This window comes from Poromitra crassiceps (assembly GCF_964638095.1).
Source record: "Poromitra crassiceps genome assembly, chromosome: 1".
NCBI classification, from domain to species: Eukaryota; Metazoa; Chordata; class Actinopteri; order Beryciformes; family Melamphaidae; genus Poromitra; species Poromitra crassiceps.
In genome coordinates, this window is record NC_139623.1 from 131,501,645 (window position 1) to 131,522,556 (window position 20,912).

Here is a 20,912-nt window from a genome sequence, read left to right on the forward strand (position 1 = left end):
GTTTTAACAGCCCTCTCTCCCCGTACTTCCGTGTAAAGTTAATCCATTCAACCAATCAACGATGAGCAGGAAGCGGGAGATTCAAGCCTCATTTTCTGCTATCAAAACCCAATGGGTGACGTCACGCTGACTTTATCCAGATCTATATGTACTATCAATGGGGCCTACACACACCAGCGTCTGAAAAAATATGAATGGTGGTGAATGATGAGCAGTGTTGGGCACTCATTACTAAAAAAGTAATATATTACATATTACTCGTTACTATTTTCAAAAGTAATATTATTACTTTACTTATTACTCCATGCCAAAAGTAATTCGTTAGATACTCGTTATATTACTTTTCCGTTACATTCCACACAAATGGCAATAGGCCTTTTTCACTGCAGCAATTTTGTGTCTAAAAGGCAGGAGGTAACACAGGTGCACCAAGATGTTAATTAGGGCTTCCAACTTCCAGTCCATTTAGGTGTTCCAGTGCTGGAGCCTTAATTAGTTAGTTGGTTGCACCTGTGTATACTCTGTCTTCTAGACACAAATGGCCGTTGTGAAAAAGGCCCATGGCGTTTTTCTCATCAAAATGCAGACTTTGCGTGCGAATGTGTGAACTAGGTCTATTATGTGCCGTTCCATTTAAACTAATCGCTTTGCCAGAGCACAGCTTCCTACAGAGATGCTTGATGAAGAGCACACCTGGCTCAAAGTGATGACTGACAAGATGCAATCTTTTAATCAGCTTCTGTTTTATAGAATGCAGTATGCACTGCCAATGCAAACTCAATACGTATAGGCTACATCAGGGGTGCCCAATACGTCGATCGCGATCGACCGGTCGATCGCGAAGGTAGTGTGGTCGATCGCATGGCATTGAGGAAGAAAAAAAAAAAAAAAAAAAAATTTTTTTTTTACTGTTTTCCCACTGTTTCCACTGTTTTCCCACTGTTTTTCCACTGTTTCCACTGTTTTGCCACTGTTTTTCCACTATTTCCACTGTTTTTCCACTGTTCCACTGTTTTCCACTGTATACTCAGTGTATATATATATAAATAAATATGCTTGGTAGCTCACTTTGACTTGGTCATTTTAAAAGTAGCTCGCAAGCTGAAAAAGTGTGGGCACCCCTGGGCTACATCTTTGCTTAACTCATTGAGTGCCATGGACGTCCTTCGACGTCCAATTAAATAGTGACGTAGAGTGCCACGGACGTCCTTCGACGTCCAATGCGTTTTTTGACGGTGGGACGTCGATCAAAGCCTTCCGCAGCTCCTGTACAACTATAGTAGCTATTGGAGGTCTATAACCTATTTTACAGAACCCTTAGGTGGCGACAGTGCTCTCCAGATTACAGAAATGTCAGGAATACACAGCCTGAAATAGCCTTGATCAAAGATCACCCGCTCATGCTGCAGTCCAGAGCCATGTAGATTGTTCTGGCTGCAACTGACGGTGCGTGCGAACACAGTCAATCCGCGCACACAACTGAGTCCTTCTGCCTCTGTCTGTCTGTCAGCATAGTTTCTCCACATGATTAGCCGCTAGAAAAGCAGCAGCGCGACACTGAAAAGCCAAACCTTTCACTGCAGTCCGCGTGTGGCTTCTCCATGTTGCGCTGCCTGGGAGGCGGCGCACCAAAAGCATTCCGAAAATAGAGCTTGGTGCGAGGCTGTGTGTTACTAGTGTGGGGAGGAGTTTTCAGCTGAGGGGGGGGAGGGGGGGTGGGGCACGCAGGGCAGGACACAACTACACCACATCACTACATCAGAAAATATTATCTAGAGGAGTCAGTGAATGTGCTTGAAATGCTGCATTTCACAAAAGGCTGAATATCTCAGCTTATAATTTGAAATGCCTGAAAACGCTGAAAACAACCTATCTTCTCCGGCTCATAACTAAAGAACGGAAAATGGTATCAATAAACTTTTTTTTGCTGATGATACAATAGAGTCTCCTTGTTCTTTTTGTGTGTTCGGTGTTTACATAGTAATATCACACAATATTCTGTGGGCCTCGAGAAATCACTGAAAACGCTCTGAAAACTCTGGCACTGGGAGCGTCCGTTCTCCAAAAGTGGCTGGCACTCAATGAGTTAACAAGTTTGTGTCACAAATAACGTTAGCTCTGCAACATTAACATTAACCTGACAATAATAACAGCAATGTTTGATGTCCACCAGCTTGTGAGTTTTTACGTTATCTCTGTATTTGAACAGTTTTCCGGTTTCTGTTGTGCTGTCCTCTCGTCTCGTAACGTTAACGTTAGGAAGTTTGAGCTCGTGTTTTTCACAGTGGAAAGAGTGTTAGTAGCCTACCTGTCCTGGACACCATTTACATTTGACTTTGATGTTCAATCGTGTCACCTTTCTTCCCGACAAAAACAAAGTCATGGGAATATATCCAGCCACGGATTTTCCTCCTCGACTCAGCAGGACAGAGAGGGAGGTGTGCCTGCCTGCCTGTTGCCTGGTGCTCTGAATGTGCTCTGCGGTGACGTCACCTTGTTTTGGGAGCGTTAAAGCCATGCTGCTTGTGATCAGTGAATGCCGACTGCGTGTCGTTTTGCAGCGCAGCGGCATCACAGAATGGACTCAACAAAAGATGTAACGACTAACGTAACAAGCTCGTTTATCTTGAAGTAACTGTAATATTATTACTTATATTCTATAGTAATTCGTTACACTACTCGTTACTTGGAAAAAGTAATATTATTACAGTAACGAGTAACTAGTAACTCGTTACTTCCCAACACTGATGATGAGAGACAGTCATTTTTTTTATCCTGTTTGAATTGTGCCATGATGTACTACCCATATGATGTTTGTCAATTTAAAAGATAATAACTTTGCAAGTCAGGAAAGTCGCAGTTTGTCGTAAAACTTCCACTAAAAGTCTATAAATCAGAAAGACTACACAAACCAGTCGCATAAGTGACGTCTCTCCCGCCAGGCCATGTTGGTGTTGGTGTGACGTATATTGCGAGAGAGCTACAGACGGGTCACATACAGTCTTGGAGAACACACGGGTCGGGGCTGGAATCCATAGCTACAGACGGGTCCCATACAGTCTCAGAGGTTCCCGAAGTGGGCACTGTGGCAGGTGTCCGGCCCAATAGGATACATTTGCAGGCTTGGCTACCTAGGTCTTTTCTTAGGTTGTGAATGTTCCAACACGTTAATCTTTTTTGCAGCTTGTTTGGGCTCTGGTCTAAAGAAGATCTTATGGCTTTCTACATTTGCATGGTAGCCTATGTGGCACAGCAGAACCAGCAGGTCTGTGTCTTCACCAACAACAACAGTGTCTTGTGTTCTTGCTGCCTGCACTGCTGTCTGGACTATCAGCAGGTCGGCATCTGCATCGCTATGAACAACTCAAGCTTCATCCCCATGAGGTGTTGGGGCTGGCATCTGGTCAATGGAAAACTCGTCTTAATATAAATTGATCTTGTCCAGCACCTGAAATTGGAGGCTCCTTGGGAGAAGGGGATGTTTAGATCAAAGCTTTCAATGTATCTTAATATGTTTCAGCAACAGAAATACCTTATTAAGTTTTTTACAGCTTTCACATTGTGAGGCAGACGTAAAGTCCCTGGAAACCAGAAATATTTATTTATTATTTAGCATTTTGAGTTCATCACATCACAGGACCCTATGATAATAAGCCACCAGCCAAATTTGAACGATGATGAACGTCGCAAAGTATATAAATTTAGGTTTGACAGTCATGGCAAAAGTCCCGGGGCATGTGATTGTTGTTGGTTCCGATTTCTATTTATATCTATAATGATTTATTGATGTGTGTTTTTGTGGGGCTCCTTCGTAAATATACCGGTTACAGGTAGTCTCTTAGAACAGACGAGTTGGCTTCCGCAATTTTCAAATGCTTCCGCCATACCGTCTGTACTTTGTGGGGGAGAATCATGCACCAACCGGAATGGGAAGCAGAAAGGCGGGTCTTCCGCTCATTAGTCCAATCAGAATCCAATATGCCGGCAGAAAGGCGGGTCTTCCGCTCATTAGTCCAATCAGAATCCAATATGCCGCATTCGCGTGTCGTGATTGGTCGGATTCCGTAGAACTTCCTTCCAGTCTGAAGGTTTTTTTCCCAACTTCCTTGTGCATGTTCTGGGGGTGTAACGTACAGACTGTATATAGCTGCATTCGCCGGATGTAGATGATACAGTCTGTTTTAAGAGACTAGGTTACAGGCATTCCTCAGCCAATAGCCTATTGGCTACCCAGGAACCCAAGTTCAGACCTAATTGAAGGCAGTCTGGTCGGAGTTAATCATCTAATTACTGTGATTTTATGAAATATTGTTGTGTGTTCATATTGCCTATATATGTTGTGAGCCTCTCTTTATTAATAACACACTTTCTAATTATTTTATAATATTTTTTCTATATATACATATTGTTTTCATGCATCATTTAGCTGTATGTTTTTTCAGAAATTATTGTGATGCCTCATAGCCTGTTTCATGTGGGAAGCTGTGATTGGCTATGACACCATAGGCTACAGCCACTCCCTATTTAAGATGGCTTCATACATTAAAAAAAAAGATTATTGCAAATATTCATGTACATGTGGAAAGGGAGTCCTGCACACCGTCCAAACTTGCAATAAAAATGTATTGTGACGTTTTGGTCAACGACCTTTTTCAAACAAATGCTTCAGGATACACAAAGTCTTCACAAATAGGCATATTTTGACAAATTATTCCAGCAGATTATTTAAATCATAGAGGGGCCTTTTTATCAGCATTAATTGTTTCCTTTCCTGGAATTGGATTTCTTTCTTTATTTTTTCACCAGAAAGATTATAAGTACCGGTAAATGTATACAAGAAAAACAGCATAACCACATAAAAAAATGTGGTGTGGCTTATTTCTTTCTCTCTCTCTTTCTTTTATTGGGCACCTTTGCCCCCGACCCAGGGCCCCAGGAAAACTGTTCAGGTGTTCCCCCTGCCAGTGGCCCTGTAGCCTACATTGTATCTCCAATTGAACATCTGTTTGCATTGTGGCTCTGATTATTACTTGATTAGTTTGTGTTCTGCTTGGTGGTGAAACTACTGGAAAAAAGGTTGATACAGGTTCTCATTCCCAATGCATCAAAATTTGCAGATTTGTCATGCCCCCTCGGCGTCATTATTGCAGATGCAAAGAGTAGGCTACCGCGTCATATTTTGATGCGCACATTCCTCCAGCACAGACACTAGCTCTTCCTGGGTTCAGAGCACCGGCTCTCTTCCTAGTTATTTGGCTGAGGAGGAACCACCGCTGCTGCTAGACTCGTAGCTAATGATGCTGCTAGACTCATGGCTACCGCTGCTGATAGAATGACAGCTACCACTGCTGCTACACTTGCGGCTACCGCTGCTGCTAGACTTGAAGCTACCGCTGCTGCTAGAATCGCGGCTACCGCTGCTGCTAGACTTGCGGCTACCGCTGCTGCTAGACTTGTGGCTACTGCTGCTGCTAGACTTGCGGCTACCGCTGCTGCTAGAGTCACGGCTACCGCTTACAGTAAATAAATTGTTTTGATCAAAACAACAACCAAAAATACCGCTGGGGGTCAGACGGTCCTTCTTCTGCATTACCTTTCGCGTCTGCAATAATGACGCCGAGGGGCGTGACAAATAAACATTTTAATGCCCTGGGAGTGAGACCGGTTTGGAAATGAAATTGCTGTAAAGGAACGACACGCTGTACCTACTACACCTACTACTATTCTATTTCCACATCATGTGTTCTCGGCCCACCTGCACCCCCACTCATTTCAGATGCACCCAAATCATTTGGTTCTGGAATGGGGCCTGGGGGCCTGCGTCCCTCAGGCTTCCAGCTCCATCCTGCCAGGCAGTGGATGTGAAGGGGGTGGAGTCAGATGCCCAGGGGGTGTGTCAGGGGACGGAGTCAGACGCTTGACCTTCCAGCTGACCCATGCATACGTCAGATCCTCCACGCCGTCGACAGAGTGAGGCTCGGGCTCGGTGTCTGAACAGGAGGGAGAACAGACAGACAGATCAGACAACAACACAGAGAATACATCTTAAAGGGACAGCTCACCATAAATCCAAAATACGAAACAGAGAGAGAATGGAAGATGGCGGAAGGAGGAGAGTAATGGAAATGGAAGTAGATTGTTTGGATAAAAGCGAGAAAGAAAGAGTTACAAAGGAAAAAGTTGATTCATTGAGTGACAGTGAAATAAATAATGAAGTATACATGGTTGGGATGAAAATTTGGGGGTTAAAGGAAGAATGTGGATGTGGAACTTTGTCAGAGAAGTACATGGTGGCAAAGGCGATCAAGAAAGAGATGAGTTAAGTCAAAATGGTTGATGTTAAAAGGTCAGGGCCTGATGGTTGTTGAGTGTACATCCAAGTCGCAGATGGAAGAAGCATTGAAAGTGGACAGGATAGATTTGGGTAACTTTGATATTTTTCCAGTGAATTGTTTCAGATTGAACAAGAACGCACCAACAAAAGGTGTGGTGGATGGTGTCTCCTGTAGAGTAGACGCAAGGAGATTTACTGAGTGTGGGAGTAACAGCTTTAGAATGAGAAGATTTGATAAAATAGTTGATGACAAGTATGAGACTAATCATGTCATGCTGCATTTTGATTTGGAGTATTTACCTGATAAAGTGTTTTTGGATCATGTGTCATACCCAGTGAGGCAGTTTGTTCCCAAGCCACTACAGTGTATTTTTTTTGGAAGTTTGGACAGAGCCATTATGTGTGTAGGAGTGAGTTTGTTGTATGTGGTAAGTGTGGAGAGGAGGAGTATTTTGGAGAGTGTGGGAAGGCATGCAGCATGGGAGGACAATTGCCCAAAGAGAATAAAGGAGGCAGAGATAGTCAGGGAGAGATCTAGAAGGAGGCCTAGGCGTGAGGAGATGAGACAGGAAGTCAAAGAGGTTAAAGCAGCCAGTTAGCATGATGAATTCTGTTTCTGTAAAGATCAAGTGAAGTTTCTGGCATTTTTGGCTATGATAATTAACTGCACTGCTGGAGTGGAAAAGTTGAAAAAATGTATAGAATTGTGGATGCAGCAAGGAGATTTCTGGGTGTTGTGGCGGTTTCTGGAGATAGTGTGCAGAAGTTGTTGAGATGCTTTTAAGCTCTCTCAAACATCTAAGAAATAGAAAAGTTATAGCAGAATGGGAATGAGTGGGAATTATTTTGTTTTGTTGTTTGTTCTGATTGGCTGGTGAAAGTGTATCCCTCTGCCTAGCTCACCTGGGACACGCCCCTTTAGTAAGTGAGTGTCGGAGCAGACAGACAGCACATCTTGATAGCCATTCTTCTTGCCCGCCCAGCAAGAAGGGTTCTCTGGTTTTCACTGAACTCATATTAATCATAGAACCAGGGTTATATTCATAACCTAGGGTTTTATGTCTCATTTCGGTAAGCGGTTGAAGATGGATGGATAAAATTGTCACTATTCTAACTGATTAAATCTCAAAATTACAAGCAAAAGGGTCCAAAACACTTGCAAAAAAATATTTGTAGTTGATTAACCTGAGATAGGAAACACAGTTTTCATTTCCACAACAGCTGACCTGAGTTAATTAGTTGAATGAACTCCCTGAGTGTGTCGTGTGCATGGTGATTGAAAAGACACCACAGTGTTGTTCACTGTAACATTTCCTCACTGGCCCACTTAGCCAGAAGATCAGAGTTTTCCTGACCCCTTGTATATTTTTCGCTGGCCTGGCATAATGTTGGCTATTTATTATACATGTACAACAGTAGAGTTCCCTTTAGATTTGGTTGTTTTCCTTTAGTTATGGATAATGTTCCACGAACATGCAAAATATACAATTTGGCACATATTGGACATAGCTGCCAACTCACTCATTGAGAGTGAGACTCACACAAACGACGCTCTTCTCATCTTTCACTCCACACCTATTTCTCACTCCAAAGAGGAAAACGCTTAGGAACCCCTGTATATGGGGTTGCTGTTTCTTGACTTAATCCAAGAGGCTAGTCTGACATGGTGACATTGTGAAAGACAAAAAATATTGTGTAGTCTGATCTTGGCATAAGACAGACAGACAGACCTTGCTGTAGCGCCCCCAGGTGGCTCCTCCATGGTTTGTACCAGTTTTCCTCTTCAGGATCCAACTCAGCAGGCCTGCTTCTCTCTGGAGGACATGCATGCGCGCGCACACACACACACACACACACACACACACACACACACACACACACACACTCTCTCTCTCTCTTCAATTGACTCAAATTATGTCAATTAGCCTATAATAGGTTCTAAAGCAGGGGTGGGCAACATTATTTTCCAGACTTACATAAAGTAACCGGAGGGCCACACATTGGACATCATACCTGCCAAACACTCCCGATTTTTGTGGGACTAAAGCCATGACATCATTTTCTGGATTTTGCATTTCCCAAAGCTGTTTAAAGGCACAGTCAACTTATGCCTATACCATCCACTAGAAAACTTTGAATAGACTTTTAAAAGACTAAAGTCTGACACCCTCTCACATCCAGCTCACATCTAAAGCCCTATCGTCGCAAAAGCACAAATTTTGCATTTGCGCTTGTTTTGAACTCGTTTAACACCGCACGTAATGGAAATCGGGGCATGCACAAGTGCATTTGTACTGGACATGCATGGGTTAGGCATGCCATGCCAAACCAGGCGTGTGACATGTGTCTGCGCTAAATGTGGGGACACAGATGGCATTCTCCTATCGTCAGCATGCGCGCAATTACTTTGGGCTAAGAGCTTTGAAAAGCACCTTTTAAGTGGGTGGGGCGAAGCTGTCGTTTCAGTCCACCACCAATGAGTCTTGACTCCTGAAGAATTCCCCATGGAGGGGGGGATTCTCTATCCTAGCCTATACAGATGCCCCCTTCTCACCACAAGAGGAGCGGCATCTTACAATGGAGTCATACGCCAAAGTCGTTGCCATGCCATTTGCTGGATAAAGCTGCTTGTTAAATCTTACCAACTGGTCTTTCATGATTGAAGTCTGCCCATTAGGCAATTTCACCGGGTCCGGAGCATCTGTAGTAATAGAGTACCGCAGGGATGACGTATTTTTGTAGGCTTAACCAATGGGGCAATGGGGCATGCTTTCAACAAGAATGATCGTGATTGGTTGTTCGCTGTGCATGCACAGTCTGCATTTCACTCAGTAGGCTACCCCTAAAGTGAGAGTTTATCAAGCAACATGAGTTAATTTGCCTTTGACATCGCACGTCTTGCGATGTGACTATTGCGCATGCGCACATCGCGATGATTATGTGTAAATTATATATCGTGCAGCCCGAATGTAAAGGTCCCACTCCTGTAGATGATGTTAAAGTTTGATCTGTTTGTGTAGAGAAGAGAAGAGAAGTACCGACGGCCGCTTCAGCCAGAGGAGAACCACCCTGCATCTGCTCCACTGCTGGAGTCCCATTACTGCTCTGTGCTGCATCTGAACACACACACACACAAACACGGATTTGTATTAAAGGAAGGCTTTGTTGATTTTCAACCCATTTTGTATCATTACAATGTCGGTAAGCAGATGGACAGTGTTTACAGTACCTTCTCTATATGTTTCCTGCGCTGAGAAATCCCCATTTGTCTGGGGGACCAGCCTGTAGTGGTTCTATAGAAAGCTGCACTACAGGCACCAGTGGTTCTATAGAAAGCTGCACTACAGGCACCAGTGGTTCTATAGAAAGCTGCACTATGGGCAAAAGTGGTTCTATAGAAAGCTGCACTACAGGCACCAGTGGTTCTATAGAAAGCTGCACTACAGGCACCAGTGGTTCTATAGAAAGCTGCACTACAGGCAAAAGTGGTTCTATAGAAAGCTGCACTACAGGCACCAGTGGTTCTATAGAAAGCTGCACTATGGGCACCAGTGGTTCTATAGAAAGCTGCACTATGGGCAGCAGTGGTTCTATAGAAAGCTGCACTACAGGCAGCAGTGGTTCTATAGAAAGCTGCACTATGGGCAGCAGTGGTTCTATAGAAAGCTGCACTATGGGCAGCAGTGGTTCTATAGAAAGCTGCACTACAGGCACCAGTGGTTCTATAGAAAGCTGCACTATGGGCAGCAGTGGTTCTATAGAAAGCTGCAGTATGGGCAGCAGTGGTTCTATAGAAAGCTGCACTATGGGCAGCAGTGGTTCTATAGAAAGCTGCACTATGGGCAGCAGTGGTTCTATAGAAAGCTGCACTACAGGCACCAGTGGTTCTATAGAAAGCTGCACTATGGGCACCAGTGGTTCTATAGAAAGCTGCACTATGGGCAGCAGTGGTTCTATAGAAAGCTGCACTACGGGCACCAGTGGTTCTATAGAAAGCTGCACTATGGGCAGCAGTGGTTCTATAGAAAGCTGCACTACAGGCACCAGTGGTTCTATAGAAAGCTGCACTATGGGCAGCAGTGGTTCTATAGAAAGCTGCACTACAGAAAGCTGCACTACAGGCACCAGTGGTTCTATAGAAAGCTGCACTACAGGCAGCAGTGGTTCTATAGAAAGCTGCACTATGGGCAGCAGTGGTTCTATAGAAAGCTGCAGTATAGGCAGCAGTGGTTCTATAGAAAGCTGCACTATGGGCATCAGTGGTTCTATAGAAAGCTGCACTACAGGCACCAGTGGTTCTATAGAAAGCTGCAGTATGGGCAGCAGTGGTTCTATAGAAAGCTGCACTATGGGCGGCAGCAGTGGTTCTATAGAAAGCTGCACTACAGGCACCAGCAGTTCCAAAAGAAAACTGCACTACGGGCACCAGTGGTTCTATAGAAAGCTGCTTTCTCGAAAAGGGGGCTCAAACCTGCAACCTTTGTGTTTGTAGTCAGGGAATCTATCGCTGTTCCCAGCAAAACACCCACAAGTGTGAAGTAGATTAGATGAATGGTTCTCGAGATATACGGACAGACAGACAAACCTTTCTCTAGCGCCCCCAGGTGGCTCCTCCATGGTTTGTACCAGTTTTCCTCTTCAGGATCTAACTTAGCAGGCCTGCTCTCTGGAGCACACGCAGACACACACACAAACACACACACACACACACACACACACACACACACACACACACACACACACACACACACACACACACACACACACACACACACACACACACACACACAGACACACACACACACACACACAGCTTTATAAATGATGGGGTGCTATGTTAGTATGTCACTTTATTCAGTTTTAAAGTCGAGCTGAAATGAAAAATTACTTTTTATCTATTTTAGATCACATCCCTGGTCATAGAGTGCACCTATTTATAGGATAATTCAGTCTTTTACAACCGGCACCTGCCCCCTACAAAAATTTCAGAGTAAAAAATCGCTCTAGTCCCTGGTTCTCAGAGGATGTTACTAAAGCCCTTCGACTCAGAGACCTCGCCTGGTCGAAGGCTAGATCTACTGGTAAGTCAGCAGACTGGTTACATTTCAGGAAGATGCAGAATATATGTATTAGCGTAATTAGAAAAGCTTCTCTTGCTAATACTCAAGGAAATACAGCTAAACCGTAACATCATTAAAAACCAGGCCCACCTCCGCTCTCTCACCTCAGATTAGCGGTGAGAACGATGTACTCTCAGATAAATCAAATATGTGTGATGTTTTTAACCGCCACTTTGTAGCATCTGGTCATCTGTTTTATAGACTTTCAGCCAGTGCGGCTCCCTCAGGTCACACCCATGACCCGGTAGCTGAGAATTCTTTGAACCCCTCCCCTTTTGTTGATAGATTTTAATTTAGACCGGTAAGCGACTATGAGGTATTTAAGGCACTTTCACAAGTGCACCAAAAAAAAGTATTCATTGAGAAGATGTATTTCAAACAGTTAAAACAATATAGAAAACAAATACGTAAAAAAAACAAAAAGAAACAGGAATAAAACCAATAACAACCAAGAAAATACGTGACCTCCATTAGAAAACTGTTTGTAAAGGGGCAGGAAGAAGCCGAGGCTTATTGAGTCCTGCCCCCAAGCCATCCATAACTATATTAAATATCTGTATCCATAACACATATGCATACACAAATATACATAAAAACATACATTTACATACACACACTCACACACACACACATATATACTGTATATATAGATAATAAGATCTATAATCTAATAAGATAAGATCTATATACTATACTGATCTATAAGATCTCTCTCAATAAACAATACATACAACAAAAACAAAACATTACTTTTCAAGCTCCTCTTTGTTATAATTGTCCATGAAAGACTGTAACTGCATTAAAAAAAAATTGGTATATAATTTTTTTATTGTTTCGTTTTCAGACATCAGTTTAACAATACAACTGCAGACTAGACAGAAGCCAAAACAAATAATCTTCAAATAAGTTGCATACAATGTGACAGTGTCCAACTGCGAGTGGTTAATCTGAAAAGAAACATTTTCTCCCACCCCGTAAACTTAGTCCCATATCCAGTTGATTATACAAATTTGTTTTAAATGGTTAAAAACAAAAAAACAAAAAACAAAAACAAAAAAGCAAGTAAACGAATTCAAACTGAGACAGAAAAAGAAGAAGAAAAACAAACAAACATAAACAAAATAGGAGACAAAAAACAAACAAAAACATTACAACATGGTGCTTCCAACCTATTCAAATATGTGTGCAACAATATACAAATGACCCATTTCTGACCTCACCCAGGTAGTCCAGAAACTGAAATTGAGAACTTCCCAATTGAGTTAGTCCTCTGAGACCTGAGTCTCTCCATGCGCACCACTGAGACCATGTCTGTCAGCCACAGCTGAAAGGAGGGTGGAGAGGGGGACTTCCAGTCTTTCAAAATAAGGCTTTTGGCAACAATCATCCCCTGTGTCAGGGACTGCTGCACAGCCATAGGGAGAAGTAATGAGGAATCCGAACAGCCAAAAATGGCAAGTTCTGCCTCCGGCTTAAGAGTTACTCTGTAGGCCTTAGAATACCAGTCGAAAACTTTGGCCCAGAATCCGGATATTAAAGGGCAAAGCCAAAAAGCTTGTGACAATGTACCCTCTAACACCTGGCACCTATCGCATAGTGGTGAGACAGATGGGTAAATCTTGTGCAATTTTGATTTGGAATAGTGAAGACGGTGAGTAACTTTGAATTGGATCAGCTGGTGTCTGCTGTTAACTGAACAAGACTGGACCATAGACAAACTCCTGTCCCATATAATCTGCGATATATCAACACCAAGTTCGTCCTGCCATGCCTCTCTAATCTTCTCAGTGGAGGCCCTGTTATAGTTATCGAACAAGTGTACTAGTCTAGAAATAAGGTGCCTGGAGTGGGGGGGACTCAACAAGACCTCAGAGAGAGTGTGTTCGTCTGGGAGAACTTCAAAATCTCGAAACTTAGACCATACATAATCTCTGACTTGTAGATATCTAAACCAATGCGTGTTGGGCAACTCAAATTTCCTCCTCAGAAGGTCGAAAGAGGCGAAATGGCCATCTATGTATAAGTCTCTGATTGAACACAGCCCTTTCTCACTCCAGGCACGATAGGTTCTGTCTGACCGTGCAGGCAAAAAAGTGTGATTAAAAGAGTTTTTTTTACCACAAAGGTTAAATTCTTAAGAGCCCCTGGCATTTCTAACTTAGAGAATAACATTGCTGACAGGGAGGAGTCTGTAATAGAGCTGGCTTCCATTTTTAGCCAAAGGGGGGTCCCAGAAATCAAGTTGTCAGGAGTCCCCTGTCGCCAAAACATTAAGGCTCTAGCATTGGCAGCCCAGTAGTAGTGCCTGAACACTGGTAAGGCCAGTCCGCCTTCAAGCCTGGGTTTTTGCAAATGGGTTTTTGAGATTCTATGATTCTTATCATTCCAGATGTAAGATAGAATTATAGAGTCCAGGTCTTTGAAAAACCCGGAAGTGAGGGAAATGGGAAGATTTGGACACAAATAGAGGAACCTGGGAAGTGAAACCATCTTAACGGAATTTATGCGGCCAATCATAGACAAAGGAAGAATTTTCCAGTTTTCTATACATTGTTTAAGTCTTGAAACAAAGTCTCCAAAGTTCAGCTTAAATATGAATTTAGGATCTCTGGGTATGGTGAGGCGAAGATAGGTGAGATGGTCCTTTGCCAATTTAAATGGGAGATTTTCCAAGAAACCAGGAGTGAGGCATAAAGTCACTCTTTGTCCAGTTGATTGTATATCCAGACAGCTTACCCAAGGAGGTGAATAGTTCTAGAAGAGGGGGAATCGATTTCTCTGAGTCATGTAGATATAGTATTACATCGTCAGCGTATAGACTAATGCGTGTCTCGATTCCTCCGATCTTCAGGCCTTCAATACTTGAATGAGCACGTATTTTTAAGTTTTAAGGCAAGGGGATCGAGCGCAACGGCGAAGAGTGCCGGTGAGAGAGGGCAACCCTGCTGAACCGAGCGAAGTAATGGAAACTTGGTCGACTCATCGCCATTGGTTATAACTGAACATGTTGGACTAGCATATATAAGCTTTACCCAGGATATAAATGAGTGTAGTGACTCGAACATATAAGGCCACTCAACCTGATCAAATGCCTTCTGTGCATCAAGTGACAACATTGCTGCACTGCGGGTCTTATTGTGATCTGCATACATGGAATTGAGAAGGCACCTGACATTGAAAAAAGAAAGCCTGCATGTTTCACGGTGAGGTAGCCCAGGTGGAAGAGAGTTTGTGTGGATTCCTGTCTGGAGTGCTGAGAAACGGACTGCAGTCGCCTGGTGGATCTTGGGAACAGCCTCCGATCACCTCTTCATGCAGTTCCCTCACGGAAGAGGATGTCGATGGGGAGTCGTTGGATGAGGAGCCGCTGCTCACGGGAGAGACTGGGACTGTTGGTGTTGCGGGCATCAGCGGGGAGCCACAACGGAGTGTGTCATTCTGAGGACTGTGACGCTGATGTTTTTTTCTGTCTCGCTGTAGTCGCACCCGGTATAGTGTGTAAAGTCCGCTATCGTTCTCAGTTGCATCTGTAGATCAGCTGAATAGTGTGTCATACTGTACTGAGACTGTGTGGTTATGGTTGTGCAATAGAGCGGAAGAGGACAGCAGCAGTCTGCCTCCATTTACGTACATCGGTGCCCTGGAGCCACTTCTACCGTGTTTTTCCTCTCACTGTCATGAGCATATTTCCTGTCTGTCTTTTCACTTTGTATGAACCGTAACACTATGTCTTGACATTGTCTGAGATGGTCCATTAGCGTTGGTTCACAGGTTCGTAAGGTAAAAAGCCCTGTGTTCTATAGTGTATTGGTGGAGAAGCTGTCCTTGTTGAGTGTATGGTGTGGTTGTGCATTGTGGGAGGCATGTGGAAGTTTGTTTGTTGATGTGTATATATGTTGTACTGTATTTTATTTGAAACGGGGACGTTTCTTTTTGGAGGAGGGGAGGTATGTAAGCTATTGTTTTGAAGGTTTTATTTTGATGTCCAGAAACAGAAGTGAACAGTGTATTCACTCACTATCTCTCTCGCCCCTGACCAAGTAAAGAAGTGGCAGCAGCTCCCAACAACAAGCGGTCTCTGACTCATTATTTCATCCATAAATATCAATATATAGAGAACCCAAAACACTCGGCTACAACTCCATGAATTTAGCACGTTCAATTCCAATTTTATCCCATCCGCGCCGCCCCATCATTTCCCATCTCCGTGCCAATAATTTTCCTTTCAACAAGGATATCAATAAAAACCACCACATTCATATTAAACCGACTCCCACACCTCCGCAGTCCTGTAATGTTTTTAATTTTGCAGGAGGGCTCTGGAACTGCCAGTCAGCTGTTAACAAAACTGAATCTATCTCAGTCAGCACACGCCCTTTCCCTACACTTTCTTTCCCTCACCGAAACATGGATCATACCTGGCAACACCGTCACCCCTGCAGCTCTCTCCTCCGCCTTTTCTTTCTCCCACACCCCCCGAGCCGTAGGACGCGGAGGGGGGACGGGACTCCTCATCTGCTCTGACTGGACCTACACAGTTACACCTCCCCCTCATTTTTCCATTTCCACCTTCAAATTTCATGCAGTCATTGTTTCCTTACCTATCAAACTCTTCATTATCATCATCTACCACCCCCCCGGACCCCTTGGACTATTTTTCGACAAACTTGATTCCCTCCTCTCCTTCTTCCCTGAAAACAACATGAAAACAACACTCCACTCATTCTCATGGGCGACTTCAACATACAGGCATCCACTCTTCACTCCCCATACTTCCTTAACTTATTTTCCTCTTTTGACCTCGCCCTTTCAGCCTCCCCCCCACTCACAAAGCTGGAAACCTACTTGACCTCATCTTCACCCGCTCCTGCTGCACCACTAACCTCACTGTCACCTCTCTCCCTATATCTGACCATTATTTCATCTCCTTCTCGCTTCCGATCTCCAGCCCCCCCACCCACCCACCCACTCTATCACCACCCGTCGCAACCTCAGATCCCTTTCTCCGACGACCCTTTCCTCTGCTGCCCTCTCCCTTCTCCCCTCAGCCCAGCAATTTTCTTTCCTTTCAACCGACATGGCCTCCACTTTGCTCCTATCCTCTCTCTCCACTGCCCTCGACTTCCTCTGCCCACTCATGACCAAACCCGCCCGATCCTCTCCCCCTGTGCCCTGGCCAAGTGAACCCCTCCGAATCCACCGCACTAAACTCCGAGCAGCTGAACGAACCTGGATCAAATCTCACAACCCCACCGACCTCACAGCCTACCACCTCATCCTTTCCAATTTCACTGCTGCAGTCTCTCATGCTAAAACCTCCTTCTTCACCTCTCTAATCCAGTCTTCTGCCTCCAACCCCAACAAACTGTTCTCCACTTTCTCTTCCCTCCTCGACCCCCCCTCCCCCCCTCCTCCCTCCTCCCTCTCTGCCGATGACTTTTCAAACTTCTTCACCAAAAAGATCCAAGACATCAGTTCATCCTTCCCGCCCCCAGTCTGTCCTATCATCAATACAATCTCTCCACCCCCTACTTCCTGTCTCTCTTCCTTCTCTCCCCTCCCCTCTGAAGAAGTTCTAAAACTCATCTCATCAAACCGTGCCACCTCCTGCCCTCTTGACCCCATCCCTTCCTCCCTGCTTCAATCCATCTCCCCGATATCTCCCCCTTTCTCACTTCCCTCATTAATTCTTCTCTATCCTCTGGTGTCTTTCCGACTGCACTTAAGACTGCCCGGGTGAAACCCCTACTGAAAAAACCATCCCTCGACCCCACTGTCATTCAGAACTACCGTCCCGTCTCTCTCTAGTCATTCATTTCCAAAACACTCGAACGTGCTGTATCCAATCAACTTTCCATTAATCTCTCCCATAACAACCTATCCGATCCTCTCCAATCTGGCTTCAAACCCGCCCACTCCACTGAAACGGCTCTCCTCTCTGTCACTCAGGCTCTTCATTCCGCCAAAGCTGCATCCCTCTCTTCAGTTGTCATACTTCTCGACTTATCATTCGATACCGTCAATCACCAAATTCTCCTCGCTACTCTCTCTGACCTGGGTATCACTGTGTATCACTGGGTGGTATCACTGGTATCACTGGTATCACTGGTATCACTGGGTATCACTGACCTGGGTATCACTCTCTTGGTTCTCTTCCTATCTCTCCCACCACTCCTATCAGGTCTCCTGGAGAGGATCCCTTTCGACCCCCTGCACTCTTTCCACGGGTGTCCCTCAGGGTTCTGTCCTTGGTCCTTTTCTCTTCCTTCTCTACATGACTTCACTCCGCCACGTGATCACAGCCCATGGTTTTTCATATCACTCATATGCCGACGACACCCAGCTGTTCCTTTCCTTCCCCCCCTCTGACACTCAAGTTGAATCACGGATCTCGGCTTGCCTCATAGACATTGGCAGTTGGATGTCCAACCACCACCTCAAGCTCAACATAGCAAAAGCTGAGCTCCTCCTCTTCCCTGGCAAAGACTGTCCTGTAACCGACCTCTCTATCTCCCTCGACAACACTACTGTCCTTCCCTCACAAACAGCCAGAAACTTTGGAGTCACTCTTGACAACCAACTGTCCTTCACTACCCACATCCAGGGTTGGGTAGGTTACTTTTAAATAGGAATCCCTTAAAGTTACTTGTTACTTGTTAAAAATTGTACTTAGTAACGTAATCCGATTACCACTATTTAAAAGTAAAGTAGGGATTACTTTCAGTTACTTTTGGATTACTTTATTTTTATTTTTATCCAGGAATGTCCCATTGGGATACAAGATCTCTTCTTCCAGGGAGTCCTGGTCAAGAGTCCTGGCTAAAACCCTTATTTAACTAGATGAAGCATGTTTTACCATTGATAACCAGATAAGAATGTTTATACCAACATGAAGTTAAGGAGAATACAACAAGAGTTATTTTTAAGACCACTTTAATTTACGTTATGGGTATTTTTCATGATGTGGAGTGGAAGACGCAGCTTGTTGCTTTAATCTTGAAACACGAAGTGAAATGCTGTAAGCACTTCTGCCCTGTTGACTCCACGCGCCCAACTTGCTGCAGCTTTGCTCCGACTGTCCGACATCCGTGAAAAATAGAAGCCTTGCATATCTTTTTCGGAGAGCTCCGGATCGTCGGAGCTGGGACGGAGTAGACACGCAATGCAGCGGAGTAGGTGGGAGTTGACACAATTAGAGTGGAAACGTATCGGCTCTGAAGCCGTACCGCAGCGCAGACGGACCGAACACGGTCGGACTCAGTGGAATGTGGCCGTAAGTGAAAGTAAAAACCTCTCGCCCCATGCCGACTAGAGCAGCGTTTGTCAGCAGCACGGGTAGGCGGATACATTCAATGCCACTGCCTGGCAGCTGCAGCTCGTAGCTGACAGCCCCACACACAGCCCCACACACAAGCGAAGCGCCTATACTGAAAATGATATTTTCAGTAGAATCCATGTGGAAGGCGCTTGATCTGTCTAAACACTGAGCGAACGTAAAAGTGCTGTTGCTCCGCCTCGCTCGTCCTCGTCACAGTCAGTCACTGGCACCAGGCTACACCGTTTCTTGTTGTTATTTTGTAAAATGAATGAAGAGGCAAGGGCGAATGTAATCCCGCCTGTAACGTCGTTACTATACCCCCGTTACTGTAATCTAGATTACACATTTTAAAATGTACTGTGACAGATTACAGTTACCGTTTTTTTGTAATCAGATTACGTAACGGCGTTACATGTAATCCGTTACTCCCCAACCCTGCCCACATCACAGCAATAGCCCGGTCCTGCAGATTCGCCCTTTTCAATATTTGCAAAATCTGCCTGTTCCTTTCCAGACAAGCAGCTCAACTTCTCACCCAGTCACTCATCCTGTCGCGTCTGGACTATTGCAATGTTCTACTGGCCGGTCTCCCTGTTTCTGACATTCAACCACTCCAACTTATTCAAAATGCTGCAGCCCGCCTTGTATTCAACCTTCCAAAATTCTCCCACATCACCCACCACCCCCTTTCATGAACTTCACTGGCTTTCCATCATTGCAAGGATCAAATTCAAAACACTAGTTCTGGCCTACACAGCAGTTCACCTCACAGCCCCACCATACCTACAACCCATGGTCAGTTTCCAGATCCCTCACCGCTCGCTCCGACCCTCCACTAGCTCAAGACGCCTTGCCCCTCCCCCCCTACGTGGTTTTAACAGCTCACGATCACAACTTTTTTCCCATCTCCCACCAAAATGGTGGAACGAGCTCCCCTCTACAATAAGAACGGCCGAATCACTACCAATTTTCAAAAAACAGTTAAAAACCTATCTTTTCAGACGTCATGTTGCCCCTCTGTAAACCCTCTCTAGTTCCTATGCACTTTGATTCTTATGCACTTTTATTTCTTCTCTCTTCTATCTTGCTACCTCCTATTCTTCTTATCCGCACCTCTATTGTCTGTAAATCTGTTTTAATTCTTTGCTGTTTATACATTTGTTTGTTCAAAACTTTTATTTATTTTTTCTTTTTATTGCTGTACTGTGTTATAACCTGGTTGTATGTCGCTTTCGATAAAGGCGTCTGCCAAATATCAATAAAGTAAAGTAAAGTAAAGTAAAGATGTTGGGCTCTATTCTCCCACAGGCCATCGGCGCTATTACGGGCCTTAACCGCAAAAAAACGTGCCTTGCGCCTGTTTCGGCAAGATAGCAATAGGCTTTAGGCTGCCAAATGCGCTTTAGGCCGAATGGGCGTGGCGCAGTCCCAAAGTGGGCGTGTCGGCGCTAAATACCAGCCTAGTGATATCTTGGGACCTGGCGTACATTTAGCGCTTTGCGCTTTTGAAAAGCAGGCCTATTCTGTGCCTTCACTGCCTCTTCTCTGTCACCCTTCTCTCTCTCTCTCTCTCTGAGTTCCCAGCATGCATTGTGTTTCTCCATTTCGCTACTAAATAGCAACCAAATGAGCCAAAATAGATATAAAAGGTAGTTCTAAATTAATGTGTAATGGTAACACAGCCTGCCATTGTCAACATTTCAATATTGGACCAAATAAAACATCGAAATGAAAACACCACCCTATATGTCCTCCTGGGCCTATATATACCCCTTGTCGAGTTAACGTGATTTAGAGAAGTAACAGCGGAACGCGCTTCGGAACGCGCTTCTAATGGCATCTGCTATACTGTGATGTCCCTCCAATAACTTGGCCCTATTTCACATTTAGTTTTACAATAAAAACACATTTATGCAATGACTTGACATAATGTAGGCTATATTTATGTGCATCATCCTTCCTGCAGCAGGCGAGAGAAAATGATATCTTTCTGGACAAACTTTCACCAATCTAATAGGCTATATTTTTCTAGCTGATGCATAGAACATTATTTTCACTTTGATATTGCTATAGTGTAGCGTATTTACATGCTTGCAGTATTTAAACTGCAGTTAGATTGGTTTGAGAAGCATCATAATAT

The 20,912-nt window shown here is 44.4% G+C and overlaps 1 protein-coding gene across 2 annotated transcripts in view; it reads right to left on the reverse strand.

The window, feature by feature from the left end:
• Positions 1 to 4,635: 4,635 nt before the first annotated feature.
• The window catches only part of LOC310778922 (uncharacterized protein), a 38,093-nt gene continuing 21,816 nt past the window's right edge, over positions 4,636 to 20,912 (reverse strand). For both annotated transcript variants that reach the window (XM_083639395.1, XM_083639396.1), the window contains exons 5-8: positions 10,920 to 11,000; positions 9,373 to 9,450; positions 8,065 to 8,148; positions 4,636 to 5,990 (exon numbers count right to left, since the gene is read on the reverse strand). In XM_083639395.1, the coding sequence (XP_083495521.1) occupies positions 5,827 to 5,990; positions 8,065 to 8,148; positions 9,373 to 9,450; positions 10,920 to 11,000 (407 nt within the window). In that variant the 3' untranslated portion in view covers positions 4,636 to 5,826. The remainder of the gene's footprint in view (positions 5,991 to 8,064; positions 8,149 to 9,372; positions 9,451 to 10,919; positions 11,001 to 20,912) is intronic.